The 18,469-nt window shown below is 30.6% G+C and overlaps 1 protein-coding gene across 1 annotated transcript; it reads left to right on the plus strand.

Annotated features, from left to right (window-relative positions):
* The first annotated feature begins 8,471 nt into the window (after positions 1–8,471).
* On the plus strand, positions 8,472–13,016 carry LOC130818621 (subtilisin-like protease SBT5.4). The gene is made up of 11 exons (XM_057684785.1): positions 8,472–8,578; positions 8,646–8,737; positions 8,850–8,944; positions 9,098–9,271; positions 9,533–9,641; positions 9,894–10,422; positions 10,538–10,638; positions 10,727–10,981; positions 11,088–11,208; positions 11,328–11,520; positions 12,469–13,016. Exons 1-11 carry the CDS (start codon positions 8,495–8,497, stop codon positions 13,014–13,016), a joined length of 2,301 nt encoding a protein of 766 aa, XP_057540768.1. The 5' UTR covers positions 8,472–8,494.
* Positions 13,017–18,469: the final 5,453 nt, after the last annotated feature.

Genomic DNA, 18,469 nt, shown 5'->3' on the forward strand with positions numbered 1-18,469 from the left:
GACCTTCCTTATCTCTAGGGCTTAGTGTATCGTTGAGCGTTATATTGTATAACTTGGCTTCTTCCAACAAACTTTTGTAGAAGTATCATGCCCCTATAAGCTTTCTGATGAACATACATAAATTATACTTCAACAAATAATACGTACCTATATATTCATTTAATATCAGTAAATTTATATATTATCAAACTTCCTAGCTACGTTTAATTGCAAGGTAGGGATAGGAAAGGGGTTCGTTAGAATTGAACCCATGGTCTACTCTTATCTGGGAAAGACCAACTGAGACAAGACTCAATTATTTAGTTATCAATTATTCCAAAATTTAAATTGAAGAATACATCAAAAATTATATATTTACCTATTTCACATGAACATTGGATCATGCTTATTCGCACAAACTCCTTTGAATTTTTTTAGAATAGGCCCTAAACTTTCGTCGAAAAAGCTAATATGTTTTGACTGCACACCTAAACATACATAAATGTATGTAATTAATTAATATGAATCTTAACATTTTCATCGTGATTTGCATAGCGTTTTGTGTAGTTTAAAAAAATTATAATTATGTAAAGTATAAAATTTCAAATTTGTCAATTCAAAGAGATGATTAAGGTTTTATATTAGTTAAATTTGATTCAATTCATCCTTCTCATTTTATACATTCCCTTCTCGTGTGTGGTTATATACTAAGATAAATTAATATTTATAAAATGAATATATATTTTTACCAGTATCAATGTTTGCTATAATCATGTTGTCTCCATATGAAGATATATTCCAAAGAGAACCTTTGATATGGAAACCTTCTTCATGCTCTTCATGTAATCCTAAGAAATCAGGCGAATGAGTTGTTGCAAGTTTTACTATTCGACTCTTAGTAATTGAAACAACTTCTGGATGCATTATAAAAATACCAAGAATATTATACTTGGTAAATCAAAGTTACGATGCTTAATTAATACTTCTTCTATATTGGAATAAATTAAAAAAATTCATACAAAAAGTAGTTAAGCTCATATGATAATAAATTCATTTATAAAGATGGATGATCTTACTAAGAAGCCACCATCCCTCTCACTTAGCCACCACCCACCACCACTCACTAGTGGAAAAAACCTCATTTGCTGCAGGTTTTGACCCCAAGCATAAGTGATAGCAGCAGATGGCTTATTTTAAATGCTGCGGTTCAAAACCGCAGCACAAAAATACATTATATGCTGCGGTTCTCCATGAACCGCAGCACATAGTGATTATTATTTGTTTTTCTTTCGTTTTATTAACAAACCATAATATTCATTTATAATAAACACAATTGAAATTACCAAATAATTCCCATAAATTCAGCGATTTATATACACTCGGCTATGAAGTTATCAATCTCATCGCTTTTGAATCATACTCCCCTCGGGTTGTGCTGGATTCCTTACTTTGTTTTGTAAAACTCCCATGTGTCTTTCAAAAGGATAACACCACCTTAAAAAAACTGGACCCAAAAGTTTGATTTCACGAACAAGATGGACAATAAGACGAACCATTATGTCAAAAAACGAAGGTGGAAAATACATCTCAAACTTGCATAAAGTTACAATAACAGCGACTTGAAGAGCATCAAGTTTAAAGGCATCAAAAACTTTACTACAAATTGTGTTGAAGAACGAACATAGCTCGGTAATAGCATATCTCACACTTTTAGCAGCATTCCACGATTTGCAATTGGTAAGAACACTTGCATCATTACATGGCAATCGTGAGATTTCTTGCTTTCCAACTTCAACTCACCATTTAGGGTCACAAATCTCTTCATGTTGGATGAGTACCCAGACGGAACCTTAATGCCATAAAAAGACTCACAAAATGCCCGCTTCTCTGCCTTGGACAATGTGTAGCAAGCTGGAGGCAAATAATTTTTTTCATTACTCATTTTCTTCTTACTGCCCTTTCTCTTGTTACTGTCACCAACTTCATCAGCTCTATTTCTTTTCTTATTCACCTTAACCTGTGGCCACAACTCCGGACGATACCCTTACATTCAAACCAATCTCGCACGGCTAACATCCTTTGTCTTACCCGAAATGTTAATGAGAGTCCCGAGTATGGCATCGCATACATTTTTCTCTATATGCATAATATCAAGACAATGCCTAACCTGTAGATCTCTCCGATATGGAATCTTCCAAAAGATTGTTCTTTTTTCCATAATCGGTCTTCACCCCCTTGCACTTACCCTGTTTTACCAAATACAGTCTCAACTCCCTTAACCTGTTCATAAACCTCAACCTCCCCGTTGAACATCTTGTTCTTCCTACGATATTGGTGATCTCGTGGGAGGAACTTTCGATGGTGCATGAATACGTGTTTGCACTTAGGAATCCACGTTGATTCCATTTCATCGATATATATTGGGCATGCTTTCTTCCCTTTGTTCTTATACTATGATAAGTTGCCATATGCCGGAAAATCATTAACGGTGCATAAAAGCATTGCACGCAAGGTGAACTCCTCATTAGCATATGCATCAAACACGGAAACGCCTTCATCCCACATCATTCTCAAATCCTCAACAAGAGGTGCAAGATATACGTCTATGTCATTGTCTGGTTGTTTAGGACCTGAGATAAGAAGAGAAAGCATAATGTACTTACGCTCCAACACAATGAAGGTGGCAAATTATAGATCACTAACAGTACCTACCAAGTACTATGTTGAGAACTAAGATTGCCGAATGGGTACATTCCATCCGTACACAGTCCGAGCCTTAAATTACGAACTTCATCCTCAAATGTCTTATGCAACCTATCAATACCCTTCCACTCCAGAGAATTAGATGGATGTGTGAGCAAGTGACCTTTCTTCACCCTATATGCATGCCACCTCAAATTTAACGCATCTTTCTTTATAGAAAACAAGTTCTTGAATCTAGGTATTATTGTAACACGATAACCCACCCCTAGGACACTCTTCTAAGTTCTCATTTTCATTCCGATACAATACACAATCATTCGACATGCATGAATCTTCTGGTACTCTAAGCCGAAAGGACACATGAGCTTTTTGGCATAATATGTCGACTTTGGAAGTTCATTTCCCTTAGGAAGCATTCCACCTAACGTTTCTAATAACATTGTGAAACTAGTGTCACTCCAATTGAACTTTGACTTAATGTTGAAAATTGTCAACATGGCTGTTAGTTTGGTGAACTTTGTACATCCAGGGTACAAAGGCTTTTGAGAAGCCTCTGTTAACAAGTCAAAAACACGAGGACGTTTTCCTAACTCATCCTCGACTTCCTCCATCATCTCATCAACACGATCTACATCCTCATCTACATTCTCTTCATCTGTCTCATACCCATCAACACGATCTACTACGTCCTCATTAAGATCCACATTATTCACATCCTTAACAACACTTTTTTCTTTGTAAACTCCCTCCTCACCATGCCAAACCCAAACATGATATTGAGGCCTAAACCCACGTCGAAGTATGTGCTCCGTAAGGACATCAACACTATCTACCTTTGATACATTGCCACACTTGACACATGGGCAATAAAAACCAACTCCCCCAGTCCTAACTTGATGTTCAACGGCAATACTACAAAATTCTAATACGCCATCAATGTTCAATGCTTCCATACATCCAAGAACGATCTTTTGTCATCCTAAGTGTGATTAATTAATTCAAAACAAAATTAATAATCACTTTTTAACATATATACTTATTTATACCAAATATATTTAATCTTAAAAATATATACTTATTTATACTAAACATATTTAACCCTAAATATATACTTTATATTTCAATTCTATATAAGCACTACATTGTATTCTAAAATAAAATCATTTAAAATAAGAAAAATTTGGCAGAAATTAATCTCAAATATCACCCGTTGGCCAAAAGTAATCCCCACTATCGATTATTTTTTAGTAATTCCAACTATTATCTAAATTTGTTTAAAACATCCACCCTTCCTAGCATACCGGCAGCAGCAAGTAAAATAGGTTTCGATTTTTTTTTTCCTTTTTTTTTAATTTTTTCTCTTAAAAAATAACCCATCTCATTCATCTATTAATCCCCTCCCTCTTCTTCTTCCCCATTACTCCTCCATTGATGAACCATCAAATGTTCAAATTATAATTCCAAAATAAGGGAAAACATATAACTATCATATAATTATAGTTTAGAAAAGATTAATTATGAAATTTCACAAAGTTCATGAATTCAATCAAATTGGGGAAAATTCTAGAGTTCAAAAAATCGAAAACGAAATTGCATTTGTGGGTTCAAAATACTCAATTAAACAACAGTCTAATTGTTAGGTAATGCAATTCAAACAAAAAAAAAAACAAATTTTCGAACAATAATTATTCAAAAATCAAACTTGTAAATCTTGATATTGAATTTGAGGAAAGAAACAAAATGGCGTGAAGAAGATGACTGCATTCGATTTTTTTATTTTTTATTTTTTTTATTTTATAAGATCTTGAATTATTTTAAGTGTCCAATACATTAAATAACTCAATTCATTATTTTTATTATCATATAATTTAAAATAATGAGTACTTATAATAATTAAAATCTAATTTTAATTATGCAATTATAATCCACATTTTAACCTCCCCTAATTGAATCGATATCATATGTTGTAGGAATTTGAAGATTTCGGAGGTTTAGTTTCAATTTGGTTTTTTTGAAAAGTTAGAGTTCATCAATGGAGGAGTAATGGAGAAGAAGAAGAAGAGGGAGAGGATTAATAGATGAAGGAGATGGATTATTTTTTAAGTGAAAAAAAAAGACAAAAAAAATCCAAACCTGTTTCACTTGCTGCTGTCGGTATGTTGGGAGGGGTGGATGCTTTGAACAAATTTTGATAATAGTTGGGATTCTTATAAAATAATCGATAGTGGGGATTATTTTTGGCCAACGGGTGATAGTTGAGATTAATTTCAGCTAATTTTCCTTAAAATAATTAACATTGTATACTTCATGCTTCATACTTCATATTCTAATTCTATATAACCAAACATATTCTAATTCTATACTTCATACATCGATATTAAGTCTAAAAATAAATCATTTAACCCTAAAAATATGTATATTCTATCTAATTCTAATAAAAACATATTTACAACAAGAAACCACATTTTTAACAAAATACACAAATAATTAACAAATTAATAACATAAACTTGAAAATGTCAAACTCACAAATAATTGATATATTTAGCACTAAATTACAAGTAAAACAATAAAAATATGAACTGGCAAATTAAAAAAATAAATAAAATTACCCTGATTTCTTGGGTTAAGTAATCTACAATGAAAAACAAAAAAAAAAAATTAGTCCTAAATTTCGTGGATTTCAAATAGCTAGCAAAGCTTAAGGGTTTAATATATTGAAAAGAGAAATTATACGGTTTTGAAGATGAACAAGTACAATGCTTTGAACAAGAAGATGAAGAATTCGTGGGTTTTTCGAATAGTTGTTCATGGGTTTTGAAGAACACAATAGTTAAGATTTTGTTTCGTGGGTTTAGCAGTTGTTTGTGGGTTGAAAAAGAACGAGGAAGGTGAATAATTCAAGAGCAGCAGTACTGGTTTTTCGTGGGTTTTAGAAGGGTTTAGCTAGCTTTTGTTAACGTTATAATGAAACAGCAGTTTAGCTTATTGAACAAGAAGAATATATGAGACGCGCGTTTTAAAAAAAAAAAATTTGCATCATATGCAGTGGTTTTCGAAGAACCGCAGCATATAATGTAATTTTCATTTTTTTTAAATGAGACTATATGTTGCGGTTTTTGGGGAACCGCAACATATAACCTATTTTTTTCATCGTTTTTTCATCCTATTTTATGCTGCATAATTGAAAAATCGCAGCATATGTGACGCAGCAAGTAAGAATTTTTCCACTAGTGACTACCAACCCCATTTCCCCCCTTCCCCCCCCAAACCTCGCCACCTTCAACTCACCACCAATTCACCCTCATAATATTGAGCCACCTTTAATCCACCACCATTTTCACCTTTCAAATCGAATTACTTAAAACAACACCAGTAGATCCAATGGAATAATCTCATTCTGCCAGAGAGGAGAGAGAGGAGCAAGAAATAGGATGTAATGTAGTTGGGGAATGGGGGTTTGCTGAGGTAGGAGGATGGGGTAGGTGTATCGGGTATGGTGTGGGTTTCAATGGTGATAATCGGGTAGGGGTGGGGTCATGGGCAAAGGGTGGAGAGTGGTGATGTAGGGTGGCAGTCTGGGAGGGTTTGACGGTGGTGATGGGGGTGGTTGAAGACATGGGCTAACAATGGTGATGAAGCCCTGGAATTGGTGGGTTTTTTTTTTTTTTGTTTTTTTTATATTTTATTTTTTAGTATTTTTATTTATAATTTGTATTTTTCCTTTATTTTTAAAAGAATTAACCTATAATTACAAGTTAACAATTGAGTAAAAAGAATTTTGGTTAAGTTACCCAAAAGTTGAGATTATTCATGGTTAATTAATGTTAAAATAGTACTCTAGATGTTAGAAACCCAACTAAACAAATTAACCTAGCAAAGAAATGATAATACATTTAAAAAGATATCAAATATGATTTCCACTAAATAAAATATTAAGTTAAAACCGATAAAAAGTTCAATAATAATGTAAATAAAAAAAAATTCTAAAATTGATTGAAAAAATACATATTGTATCATTTCGTATTTTTTGAATGTATATAAGGAGTCATTAGGTTGACAATGAAAATTACTTAATACAGAAATAGACAATGTACTCAAGCATTTTAAAAAATCAAGGGTACCATGATGATCAAACTCCTAAAAGCTATAGGAATAGACTTCCTTTGGAATTTTAAATGAATTTTAAATTCATAATAGTTATGCGTAATATTTTTATTTTATTATATTGTAGGGTTTTAACAATATTAGATGTACGACTAAAGTTTTCAAGATTTATAAAGTATATAACGCGGACTTTTAGTGAATGTGAAACATATAAGGTGGGTATACTTATGATTGGTATACTAGGGTAATTAGTCATAGTGGGTGCAGATGTGTGTGAATGTATACCCAAGTGGGCATGCATGGGTATGAAAATATTACTCACTATGTATGATAGCTAGGGGGAGGGCATATTGCATCCACCTGCCCATTTTGCCACCCCTAGCTATTAGCAAGTGATCATTTCACTATGAAACATATTCATACAATCAATTCATTTTTATAATGGAAAAATTACCATGAATAATACAATATTTTGTCAATTTTCTCAAAATATTACCAACTTTTGCTTATCCATGAATATTACCAACTTAGGGGGCTTATTTCCTAGAATAATACCAACTTTAGTTTATTAATTAATTTACTAATTTCTTTTGTCAAATAATCTTCAATAGTTTGGATTTTAACATGTTACAGATTTTCTAGGAAAACACCCCTTAAGTTGGTATTATTCATGGTTACTCAAAAGTTGATATTATTTTAGGGAAATAAGCAAAAGTTGTATTATTCCTGATAATTTTCCTTTTATAATTGATTGTTTTAATATTGTGGTAATCAATTTAATATTATAAGTGCTAAGGGATTATTTATAATTGGTCACTTTAAAATCGTAAGTAATTACTTTAGAATTAAAAATAATCACTTTAAAATTGTAAGTATACATTAGGTATGTCCAATATAATTCAAATGAAACGGTTAAACTTGTCTCCATATGGGTTTTGTATTCTAAAATTTTATAATTTATTATGAATAGTCAAAAGATTTCCCCTACCTTGAATTTCTTTTCTTGCTATTTGATTGTGTGACTTTGATTTATGTTTTTAAAAAGTGATAACCATGAAAATACTATCAATAATATATATATATATATATATATATATATATATATATATATATATATATATATATATATATATATATATATATATATATATATATATATATATATATATATATATATATATATATATATATATATATATATCGTTTATATATTTTAATTATCATTATAAAAAAGTAGAAACAATCTAGTTGTTAAGGTACTATTTTTAATAAGATGATCAATAATTGATTGATAGACACGAAAGACGTGCATCAATTGGTTATGTATGGATCTAATGAAATGTATCCCCTCTTCTCCTTTCTTTTCCTATTACACTAAAAATAGTCTTAATTTAAGATATAGATTATTCCTATATGAATAAGTCTAAACCAAAATTTAAAAGAGGAAAGAAAAGTAAAAATAACCTATGCAACATGAAAATAGGAAATAAGTTAATTTAGATTATTTGCCTAAATATAGTATTTCTCATGTAAAAATTATATAAGGTAAAGAAAGAAATTAAAATACTTGTGAATCATAATTTATTATTTGAAGAGTTCAAAAAGTTATAAGTATAAATATATATATAATGTTGAAGAAAAGATTTTGAAGAGAAAGCTTTAAACCAAAAAATTGCTAGCAGTAATAGATTTATAAATTTTAGACAATGTCAATTTTAATACGTTTATCTTTTCATCTCATCATCATTGTTTTGTCAACGCAAAGTGTACCTACTTTTGTTGTTCCCAAGGTGAGTAAAATATTTTCCTTAAAATTAATTAAGTTAGTATTTATTTGACATTTATTAATATATGTAGAACTATATAATTTATATGGGATCTCATTTATCGGCTAGTCCTGAGGATATTACTGATTCACACCATGCCTTGCTTTCTTCCGTATCATTAAGGTACCAAAATTGATCGTAAAATGAAAATTGCTCCAAGATTATATTTAACGTAATTTAATTTAATTTAATTTGTTTTGATGAATATTTATATATTGATCCATGTACTCAAAAGTGATTATGATCCCTCAAAGATTGTATACTCATTCAATAAATATTTTAATTGTTTTGCGGCGACTTTACAAGAAGAGGAGGCTCGCAAGCTTGCTAGTAAGATCATCCATCGTTATAAATGTATTTATTATCATATGAGCTTAACTACTTTTTGTATAAATTCTTTTTATTTATTCCAATATAGAAGAAGTATTAATTAAGCATCTTAACTTTGATTTACCAAGTATAATATTCTTGGTACTTTTACAGCGCATCCAGAAGTTGTATCAATTACTGAGAGTCGAATAGTAAAACTTGCAACAACTCATTCGCCTGATTTCTTAGGATTACATGAAGAGTATGAAGAGGGTTTCCACGTCAAAGGTTCTATTTGGAATATATCTTCATATGGAGACAACATAATTATAGCAAACATTGATTCTGGTAAAAATATATATTCAATTTATAAATATTAATTTATCTTAGTATATAACCACATACAAGAGGGGAGTATATAAAATGAGAAGGATGAATTGAATCAAATTTAACTAATATAAAACCTTAATCATCTATTTGAATTGAAAATTTTGAATTTTTATCCTTTACATAATTTTATTTTTTATAAACTACCCAAAAGGCTATGCAAGTCACGATGAAAATGTTAAGGTTCATATTAATTAATTAGATACATTTATGTATGTTTAGGTGTGCACTCAAAGCATATTAGCTTTTTCGACGAAAGTTTAGGGTCTATTCCAAAAAAGTTCAAAGGAGTTTGTGCGAATGAGCATGATCCAATATTCAAGTGTAATAGGTAATATATAATTTGTAATGTATTCTTCAATTTAAATTTTGAAATAATTGATAATTAGATAATTGAGTCTTGTCTCAGTTGGTCTTTCCCAAATAAGAGTAGACCATGGGTTCAATTCTAACGAACCCCTTTCCTTTCCCTACCTTGTAATTAAACGTAGTTAGGCAGTATGATAATATTTAAATTTACTGATATTAAATGAATATTAGGTATGTATTATTTGTTGAAGTATAATTTATTTATGTTCATCAGAAAGCTTATAGGGGCACGATACTTCTGCAAAGGTTTGTTGGAACAAGCCAAGTTATACAATATGACGCTCAACGATACACTAAGCCCTAGAGATGAAGAAGGTCATGGTAGTCACACTCTATCAACAGCAGGAGGGAGTTTTGTTAGCGATGCAAGCTTGAATGGGCTAGCAAATGGAACTGCCATGGGACTAGCACCCAAAGCACGACTTGTTGCTTACAAGGTTCATTGGTCAAGAGGTGCTAGCGAAATGGATATGTTAGCTGCTTTTGAAGCTGCTATTGATGATAATGTTGACATTATCAATCTTTCTATGGGTAGTGTAGAACCAGGGTTTCTGGATTCAGTTGCTGTTGGTAGTTTTCATGCTATGAAAAATGGTATCCTTACAATTGCATCAGCTGGGAACAAGGGACCTGCTCTTGGGACTGTTTTGAACGTCTACCCATGGGTGTTAACAGTTGCTGCCAGCACAATTGATAGAGAGTTCTTTTCTAATCTCTTACTTGGGAACAATATAACCATTAAGGTAATATAAAGCAATAAAAATAATAATAATAATAATAATAATAATAATAATAATAATAATAATAATAATAATAAGTTAATTAATAAATAAATGTATGTATTCTAATACTATGCAGGCATCACGATACTTTGATTTACAAGTTCTTGATTCAAAAACGTTTTATCCATTGATAACTGGTATAGAAGCACGCGTTTCTGGAGCTAATATCAATGATGTGTGAGTTGCTCAAATTGCTAAAATTGTAACCAATTAAATGGATGGCCTTTTCCAATATAAATTAAATTAATTAACATGTATAATTTAGGTTACATTGTCAAGATGGATCTTTAGATGCCTACAAAGTGGTCGGAAAGATAGTAGTATGTGGTTATAATGGAACAGCTGTCGTTCAAACTATAACAAGTATTACTATTAAAAAAGCTGGAGGTATTGGAGTTATCTTTGTTAAGGACGAGAAAGTAGGATCTGAAATTTTCCTAAAGTCACCCCGTGTCGTCTCTGCTGCTTTGATTAGCTACAATGATGGTCAAACTCTTTTTTCTTACATCAACTCTACCAGGTAAGTTCTTTGATTACCTATGACCTTACTTAAAAGTGGTACTCACAAACCTGTATTCATAGCTACTTATATTATAATTTTTTTATAATTTTTATTATGTTATTAGGACACCTATTGTATCCTTTGGTGAAGCAATAACTTCATTAGGCATAAAGTCTGCTCCTATTATGGCTGATTTCTCATCAAGGGGTCCTCATCCACACTATTTTAATTCTGGTGTTTCAAAGGTATGTGTTGATCATTTATCTACGTTTATCTCATTCTACAAGGTAAATTTAAAAAAGATGTTTTTCTAATTATCTTAAAAAGATTATGCATAGCAATTTTGTTTCTCAAATCCATGCAGCCTGATGTAACAGCTCCGGGTGTAGATATCCTAGCAGCTACTTCTAATTCCATAGTAAAAAAAGAAAATCCATTTCTACTCATGTCTGGAACATCAATGTCAAGCCCTCATGTCAGTGGTATTGCAGCTCTAATAAAAAAGATACACCCTGATTGGTCAACGGCCGCTATTCAATCGTCTTTAATGACTACAGGTACGAGTTGTAATACTTTCTATGTCCGTAGCATTTGCTACAAGGGAAGAATTTGAGTAAATCAAGAAAAAGATAAAAATGGCTAAAAAAAGTTTGATTTGTGGGAAAGTGGAACAAATATGTGGATGAGAGGAAAAAGATAAACGACATGTTTATAAAATGCATGTTAGTTGTAGTTGTTGGTTAAATATGTTGGCTTATTTGACCAGGTGAAGATATTTTGATAAACCAGTTGTTTAAGCAAGCTATTATGGATATTTGTTTGGCTAAAATTATTTTTATTGTTGGTTATTTATTAATAAAAGTAGGCTAAAGGACAAAAGTCAATGAAAAGCTACAAAGAGTAGCTCTTTGGTTTTTGCATAAAAGCTAACTATTCTGCTAGCTTAAAAGTCATTAACCAATTACTTTTATTGGTTGTTTGACCGACAAAAAATCAAAAGCTAACTATAAAGCCAACAAAAAGCCAATTGTTCAACACCTATCACGTTCAGTTTTGGGTCCCAATGCAAAAAATAATTAAAAATGGCACCTAAAAGATTAAGGTGTAACAAATAATATATGTTATACTCCTTTAGTTTTTTATTGTTCATATTTTTACTTCTTTATAAAAAAGCACTAATAACGAATATTATTTAGTAAAAAATGTAAATTAAATTTAATTCAAGATAATATCAACCTCTAAGTGAAAAATAAATTTTGAACTCTAGAAAATTAAGGGTCGGGGTGATAGCCTGCTTTGCCCATCGTAATTGATGGTCATGCCCTTAAGCTAAATGTGTGGATGAAAATTATAGAAGATTGTGAGTCTTAACCAAAAATAGAAATGTAGCGGATTTTATAGGATTGACCAAAATGAAAAATATAGGCATGTGGAGGGTTTTTTATTAAAAAATTGTTGGATGAAATAATATTTTGATATTAATTAATATAATATATAACTTGCAGCAACCCCTTTAGATAAGAAGGGAATGCCGATACGTGATAATGATGGAGTGAGTGAAGCGACACCTTTGGCATACGGGTCGGGTCACATACGACCTAATCTGGCAATGGATCCTGGTTTAGTTTATGACATGAATGAATATGATTATCTTAATCTCCTTTGTGCAATTAATCATAACAACACAATATTGGAAAAGTTGAGTAAGCAACATTCATATGATTGTACTCGCAATTTCAGCGCATTAGATCTAAACTATCCCTCCATATATGTTCCTGAGTTTACTGGAAACGCCATTATCAATCGCAAGTTGAAAAATGTTGCACAACCAAGCACTTACCTGCCTCGCATCGAGGCCCCACATGGAGTTTCAATCATTGTGGAGCCTAACACACTAGTATTTTCTGAACACAATCAACAAGTACCATTTAAACTTACTTTAATAGCTAATCTCAATCTTCTTTCTTCTGATTACATCTTTGGAAGTTTAGTTTGGTGTGATGCGAAACATGTTGTTAGGACTCCTATTATTGTGAAGCCAAAGAAAATCTAGATTTTCTGATATAATTTTACTTTTATAATTAATCATCTTATATAATAATTGTAACTCAATTTTGATAAACTCTCCTATACTATTTTTTTTCTTTAATTCTTTGTTCTTGATGGTTTAAAAATTTCAACAATCTGAAACTGAAATTCGGTTAACTAATTTCTTCTGGTTACATGTCCAAGTTAATATATGTTAAAATAGTTTTAATTCAAAACTTTTAAAATTGCTCATACATTATCAATTTGAATTATGGACTCTAATTTAGTTCTTGTTCTCTTACCACCCACAAATATGAAACGTGTCCACAAATCTCAATTAGGCCTTAGAGGACTGAAGTAACAACTAAGAGATTCAAGCATGGAAACTTGTGAAAATCACCGCCAAAATATAATAATGAAGGCAGCAAGGAGGGATGTTCAAAATAGGATACCGGATTGACCCGGATCCGAAAATCCGAATACCCGGTTTTTTGAATAGTGAAAATAACTATCCGTTTGCGGTCAAAAAAACAGATACCCGATCCGAATACCTTGTTTAATCTGGATCGGATACCGGATATCCAATTTATAATTTTATTATTATTATTTTTTTAAAACAATTTTACATATTTTTCCACATAAATATTTAAGTTCACTTCACTTTCTTTATTTAATCAAACTTATTTTTTAAATCATTTTGGAAATATGATTGGATTTTCAAAAGTCTAAATTAATTAACAGTAAGTACTTACACAACTTAGTTATAATTAAGAATCGTACATATTAATAAATTTAACAACCAACAAAAAAAATTTTATGAAAATTTTTTATATATATTTTAAAAATAAAAAATAAAGAATAATAGAATAAGTACAAAACCGGATATTCGTATACCCGATTTTTCCAAAACGATGACCCGGATACCGGCCGGTTTGAACTATACGGTTTTCAAAAACTGGATAATTTATCCGATTCTTAAAAACATATATGTTATCCGGTTTTTAAAATGGGATATCGGATATTCTGATTTGGATAATTCGGATCGAATAATTTTGAACACCCCTAGCAGCAGGTACTTCGACTGAAGCCTTCATTATCTCGCCCGAAATCATGCTAAATGACTTGAAATATTATCAAATCACTCTCAAACCTCTGCTTATCCATGAAAGATCTTTGAGCTACGAAAATAATCTCAAACTATGTAGTTATGAATCAATGAAGCTCGGTAGACATGGTTGAGGACCAAAACGTCTCGTAACTTTTTTGAATAAACTTGAATGTCAATCATTAAGGCATGAAAAGACATACAATAACAAATGAACTCAAATTACTAAATCATGACTGCATTGAACCTCAAAACGCTAACTACAGCTCTCGATAAACCACAAAGAACGCATAATAAGTGTAAAATACTACACTTAACTCCCAAAAGAACAACAAAATACCCTTTCTTGTTCTTCAAAGTAGAAACTAATAAATTAAACAATAACAAATGATTTGAACTAAACAATGATAAAAATTAGAACTTAATTACAAAAAAAAACATTTACCGGAAATAATACAATATTTTAACTTTTCTTTACAATAATACATACGTTTTAATCACCATGAATATTATGAGCTAAGGTTATGTTACCGTCAAGAATCCAAATAGGTATAGACAACCTACTATAGTAAGTAATTTGATCCAAAAACATAAATTGAAAAACTGAATTAAAAAAAAAAAAAAAAAAACAAAAGCAGTCCCTTTCCACCACTTCCCTTACATTAGCCACCTTTCCCTTCCTCTACGCTGACAACCACCCCCATCCCTCCCCCTCTCACAATGACTCCCACCCTCCCCCCACCATGCGTAGAGCTCAAACTCTAGCTCCGTACAACCATCTCCAAACGTGGACATACCTTTCGGTTTATTATATTTGGCTTAAAAGGCGTTTCAAAAGCTTACTTTTTCAGAAACTGCTCTTTAACGTGTTTTTGTATCTTTTTGAATAAATAAAAAATATAAAATAAAATACGTTAATGTAAGTGCGCGTAGACAAAAGTAATAAAACACGATAATTTTATTATCGATGTTCGGCTATACATAGAGTACTCTCCATCTATGGGTTCTTTGCCAACTCTTAGGATTCAATCTCTTTTATTAATGGAACCTATACCACTAAGAAGATCTTACTATCTTCTCATACCACGTTCTTCCCCTGAAAAACAGTCTACAAATTTCCTTATAATAAAAGATAAATCTCAAACTCTCAAAAAAGAAATACTGAATACTTTACAAAGTATTCTAACGTTGAGGCTTTAAAAATAAAAACTAGCTCTCTAAAACATTAAGAACAATTACAATTGTTGAGAGTTAATAAATTGCAACGTAAATGCCCGTAGCCAGCTCATCACCACCCTTTTCCAACGTCTCTTTTTAGAAATAAGTGCGCAGCGACAGCCAGGTGTCATAGTCCAACTCATCACCATTTGTCAGAATTTTTGGGTGACGCTCCTTTCCCGTAGCCAGCTCGTCACATAGAATTAACATTTGTTTTTTAATTTTCTTTTGCGTGGACGACGGGCTTATCTTGTAGCCAACTCGTCGCCCTGGTCCACGTGACATTTTTGAAATTTTGCGGCATTAAAAAAAATAACATAGGTGTCTACTAAAAGATTTGAACCGATTACCTATAGATTATGAGGCAAGTGCACAACCAGCTGTGCTATTCAAATTTCTTTATTATTAGTGGATTTTAATTGTACTTAAAATGTGTTCAACTGTACAAAAAAACTCATATAAATATTACAACTAATAATATACTAATATGATCAATAATATATTAATTAATACTTTATTAATACAACTAATAATCACCAATACAACTACATATATACTAATACAATTAATAATATACTTATACTACACTTGTACAATTAATTAATAATACACTACTACGATATATTAATACTACACAAAATACGACTTTACAGCTAGTAATATTGTACCGGGAGCGGCAACGATACATAATTAACATATAATAATAACATTTAATACAAAAACATTGTGGAAGTCTCAAAATGTCGAACTGTTAAAAACTTTAAATCATAAAAACTGAAACTATTTAAAACAAAAGTAAAATATTACATCTAATAAGAAATATTGCTTGCTCAAAATGAGAAAATACATCATCATCAAGTCATCAATAATGATACAAAAAGCAGCTAAGTTGTCGATAAATATTAATTGTTGTGGCCTGGATCAGAACCTGAACTAAATCCTGCAAAATGGTGCCATCCATGATACGGATGACAGTCGATTGAATCGGTCAATGCTTAACGTCGAGCATAACTTCCTATCCAGCTTAAGATACAGAAATTATACGCTACATTTACAAAATAATAATTTAAGTACGAACTTATAATTAATTGACACCACCGTATACTTTTACTATATTCTTTTTATGTTCCATACTTTTAAGTCATTAAGATACCATTCTCGATCCTGACAGAATTACGTTACTGCCACTTATACAATTCGGTAATCTTAACACTTAAGTAAGTTCATTTGGTTAATACTCATAACCGTACCATGAATAAGAGCATCAACACTAATCAAATTTATCACTGATCAACAAGCACATCAATATGACACTTGATATATGTAAGGGTCTGGTTAGGTGAGGACTGTAGTCCTAAACCCTAACTGTGGTGGGAGTCGTCACCCCTCCAATACTATTATGCTCGAGCTCTACAAGATAGGTAGCTAACCCCTTGTCTTACACTGCATATTACGTGCAGGACTACGCGGGCTCCGAGATTTTACATGCCGGTCCATGGTTCGACATTACCTTACTATCAGGTTCATTCAATCAATTTTCATCACACAAGTACATCACATTTTTATTACTACATGACTTTGACTTTGACTTTGATCAACTTAGGTGGCGTCTTTTATTTAATAAGATTCTTAATCAAAACGTAAAATTAGCCCTTTATATCTTGATACATTTATTATTTAATTTTTACACATTAAATTTTATTTATAACTTTATTTTTAATTGTTCACTAAATTCACACTAATAACTTAATATTCTATTAATAGTTTCCACATTAGTAGTTTTCACAAGTAGCGACCAAAATCTATTTCTCTTTAAAGAAGTTTCCAAAATCAACATTTCCAACTTTATAATAAATAAAACTTTATTCTCTTCAAAAAAAATTAAATATTATAATTAAAATTCAAGTTAAAATTGTATCATTTGGATAAATTTTCAAAATTCTACAAGTTCACCAAAAATCAATATTTCAAGTTTAGAAAAATAAGTAAACTTATTAGGTTTGCAAAAATCAACATCATAGTTATAGAGTATGTAAGTGAATGAGTAAGAGTTGGAGTGTGTAAGTGAATGTGTAAGTTGGAGTATAGAAGAAGGTTAGCTTGTGTAAGAAAATTGTGATAGCTTGTGTAAGTGATGAACATCATGGGTTACTACAGAAAGGATTTTGGTTCATCAAATTTTTGTTCTGGTATGTACAAGTGAATATACTTTAAAATAATGGGTAAATTTGATCAAGAAAATATGTAATTTACTTAGAAAATTTTGCTTAAACTACACTTAATGTTAATAATAAAAATACGACTCATTTTTATGTACAAAATAATTAAATCAAAATTAAGGTTAAAATAATAAGCAGTAATGTTAGCTTAAGGAAGAAAGGTTAAACGTAACATTTTATAAAACCACGAATATAATAATAAAATTTTACTTTTCGTACTATAAAATAATAAAATAATATTTTAGTGCTTATAAAAAGATTTTAAACAAAATAATGTTTGAAAGTTTTATATTTGAAAGAAATTACAAAATTGAAAAAGGTTTAGGACTTAAAGATGGTTTGAAATAGATAACCAAAGGATTAGAAATTTGAATTGAAAATTCGAAATAATTAAGCAAAAGATTAAGATTAAAAATTTTGAGTCTGTTATAAATATACTAAATCGATTAATAATATACTAATACTATTCTAATGAAACTAATAATACACTAATACCATATATTAATACTACACTTGTACGATTAATAATACACTAAAACGATATATAATTACTACCTTAAATACGACTTTACAACTAAAAATATAATAATACAGTTAATAATATACTAATACTATACTAATACGACTAATAATAACCTAGTATGACTGATCACATACTAATACAATTAATAATATATACCAATACTACACTTGTACGATTAATAATACACTAATACGATATATTAATACTATACTAAACATGACTTTACAACACAAAATATATTAATACTATATTAATACGACTAATAAATACACAAATACGATATATTAATACTACATTAATACGACTAATAATAACCTAACACGACTAATTATATACTAATACAATTAATAATATACTAATACTACACTTGTACGATTAATAATACACTAATACGATATATTAATGCTACACTA

The sequence above is a fragment of the Amaranthus tricolor genome, chromosome 7 (assembly GCF_026212465.1).
Source record: "Amaranthus tricolor cultivar Red isolate AtriRed21 chromosome 7, ASM2621246v1, whole genome shotgun sequence".
Lineage (NCBI taxonomy): Eukaryota > Viridiplantae > Streptophyta > Magnoliopsida > Caryophyllales > Amaranthaceae > Amaranthus > Amaranthus tricolor.

What these genes read in the sequence shown, in the direction of transcription:
- LOC130818621 (XM_057684785.1), top strand. Translation starts at nt 8,495, where the DNA reads ATGTCAATTTTAATACGTTTATCTTTTCATCTCATCATCATTGTTTTG. An exon ending in TATAGCAAACATTGATTCTG is followed by an intron (nt 9,272 to 9,532) that starts GTAAAAATATAT and finishes ATGTATGTTTAG; the next exon opens with GTGTGCACTCAAAGCATATT. An exon ending in TCTTACATCAACTCTACCAG is followed by an intron (nt 10,982 to 11,087) that starts GTAAGTTCTTTG and finishes TTATGTTATTAG; the next exon opens with GACACCTATTGTATCCTTTG.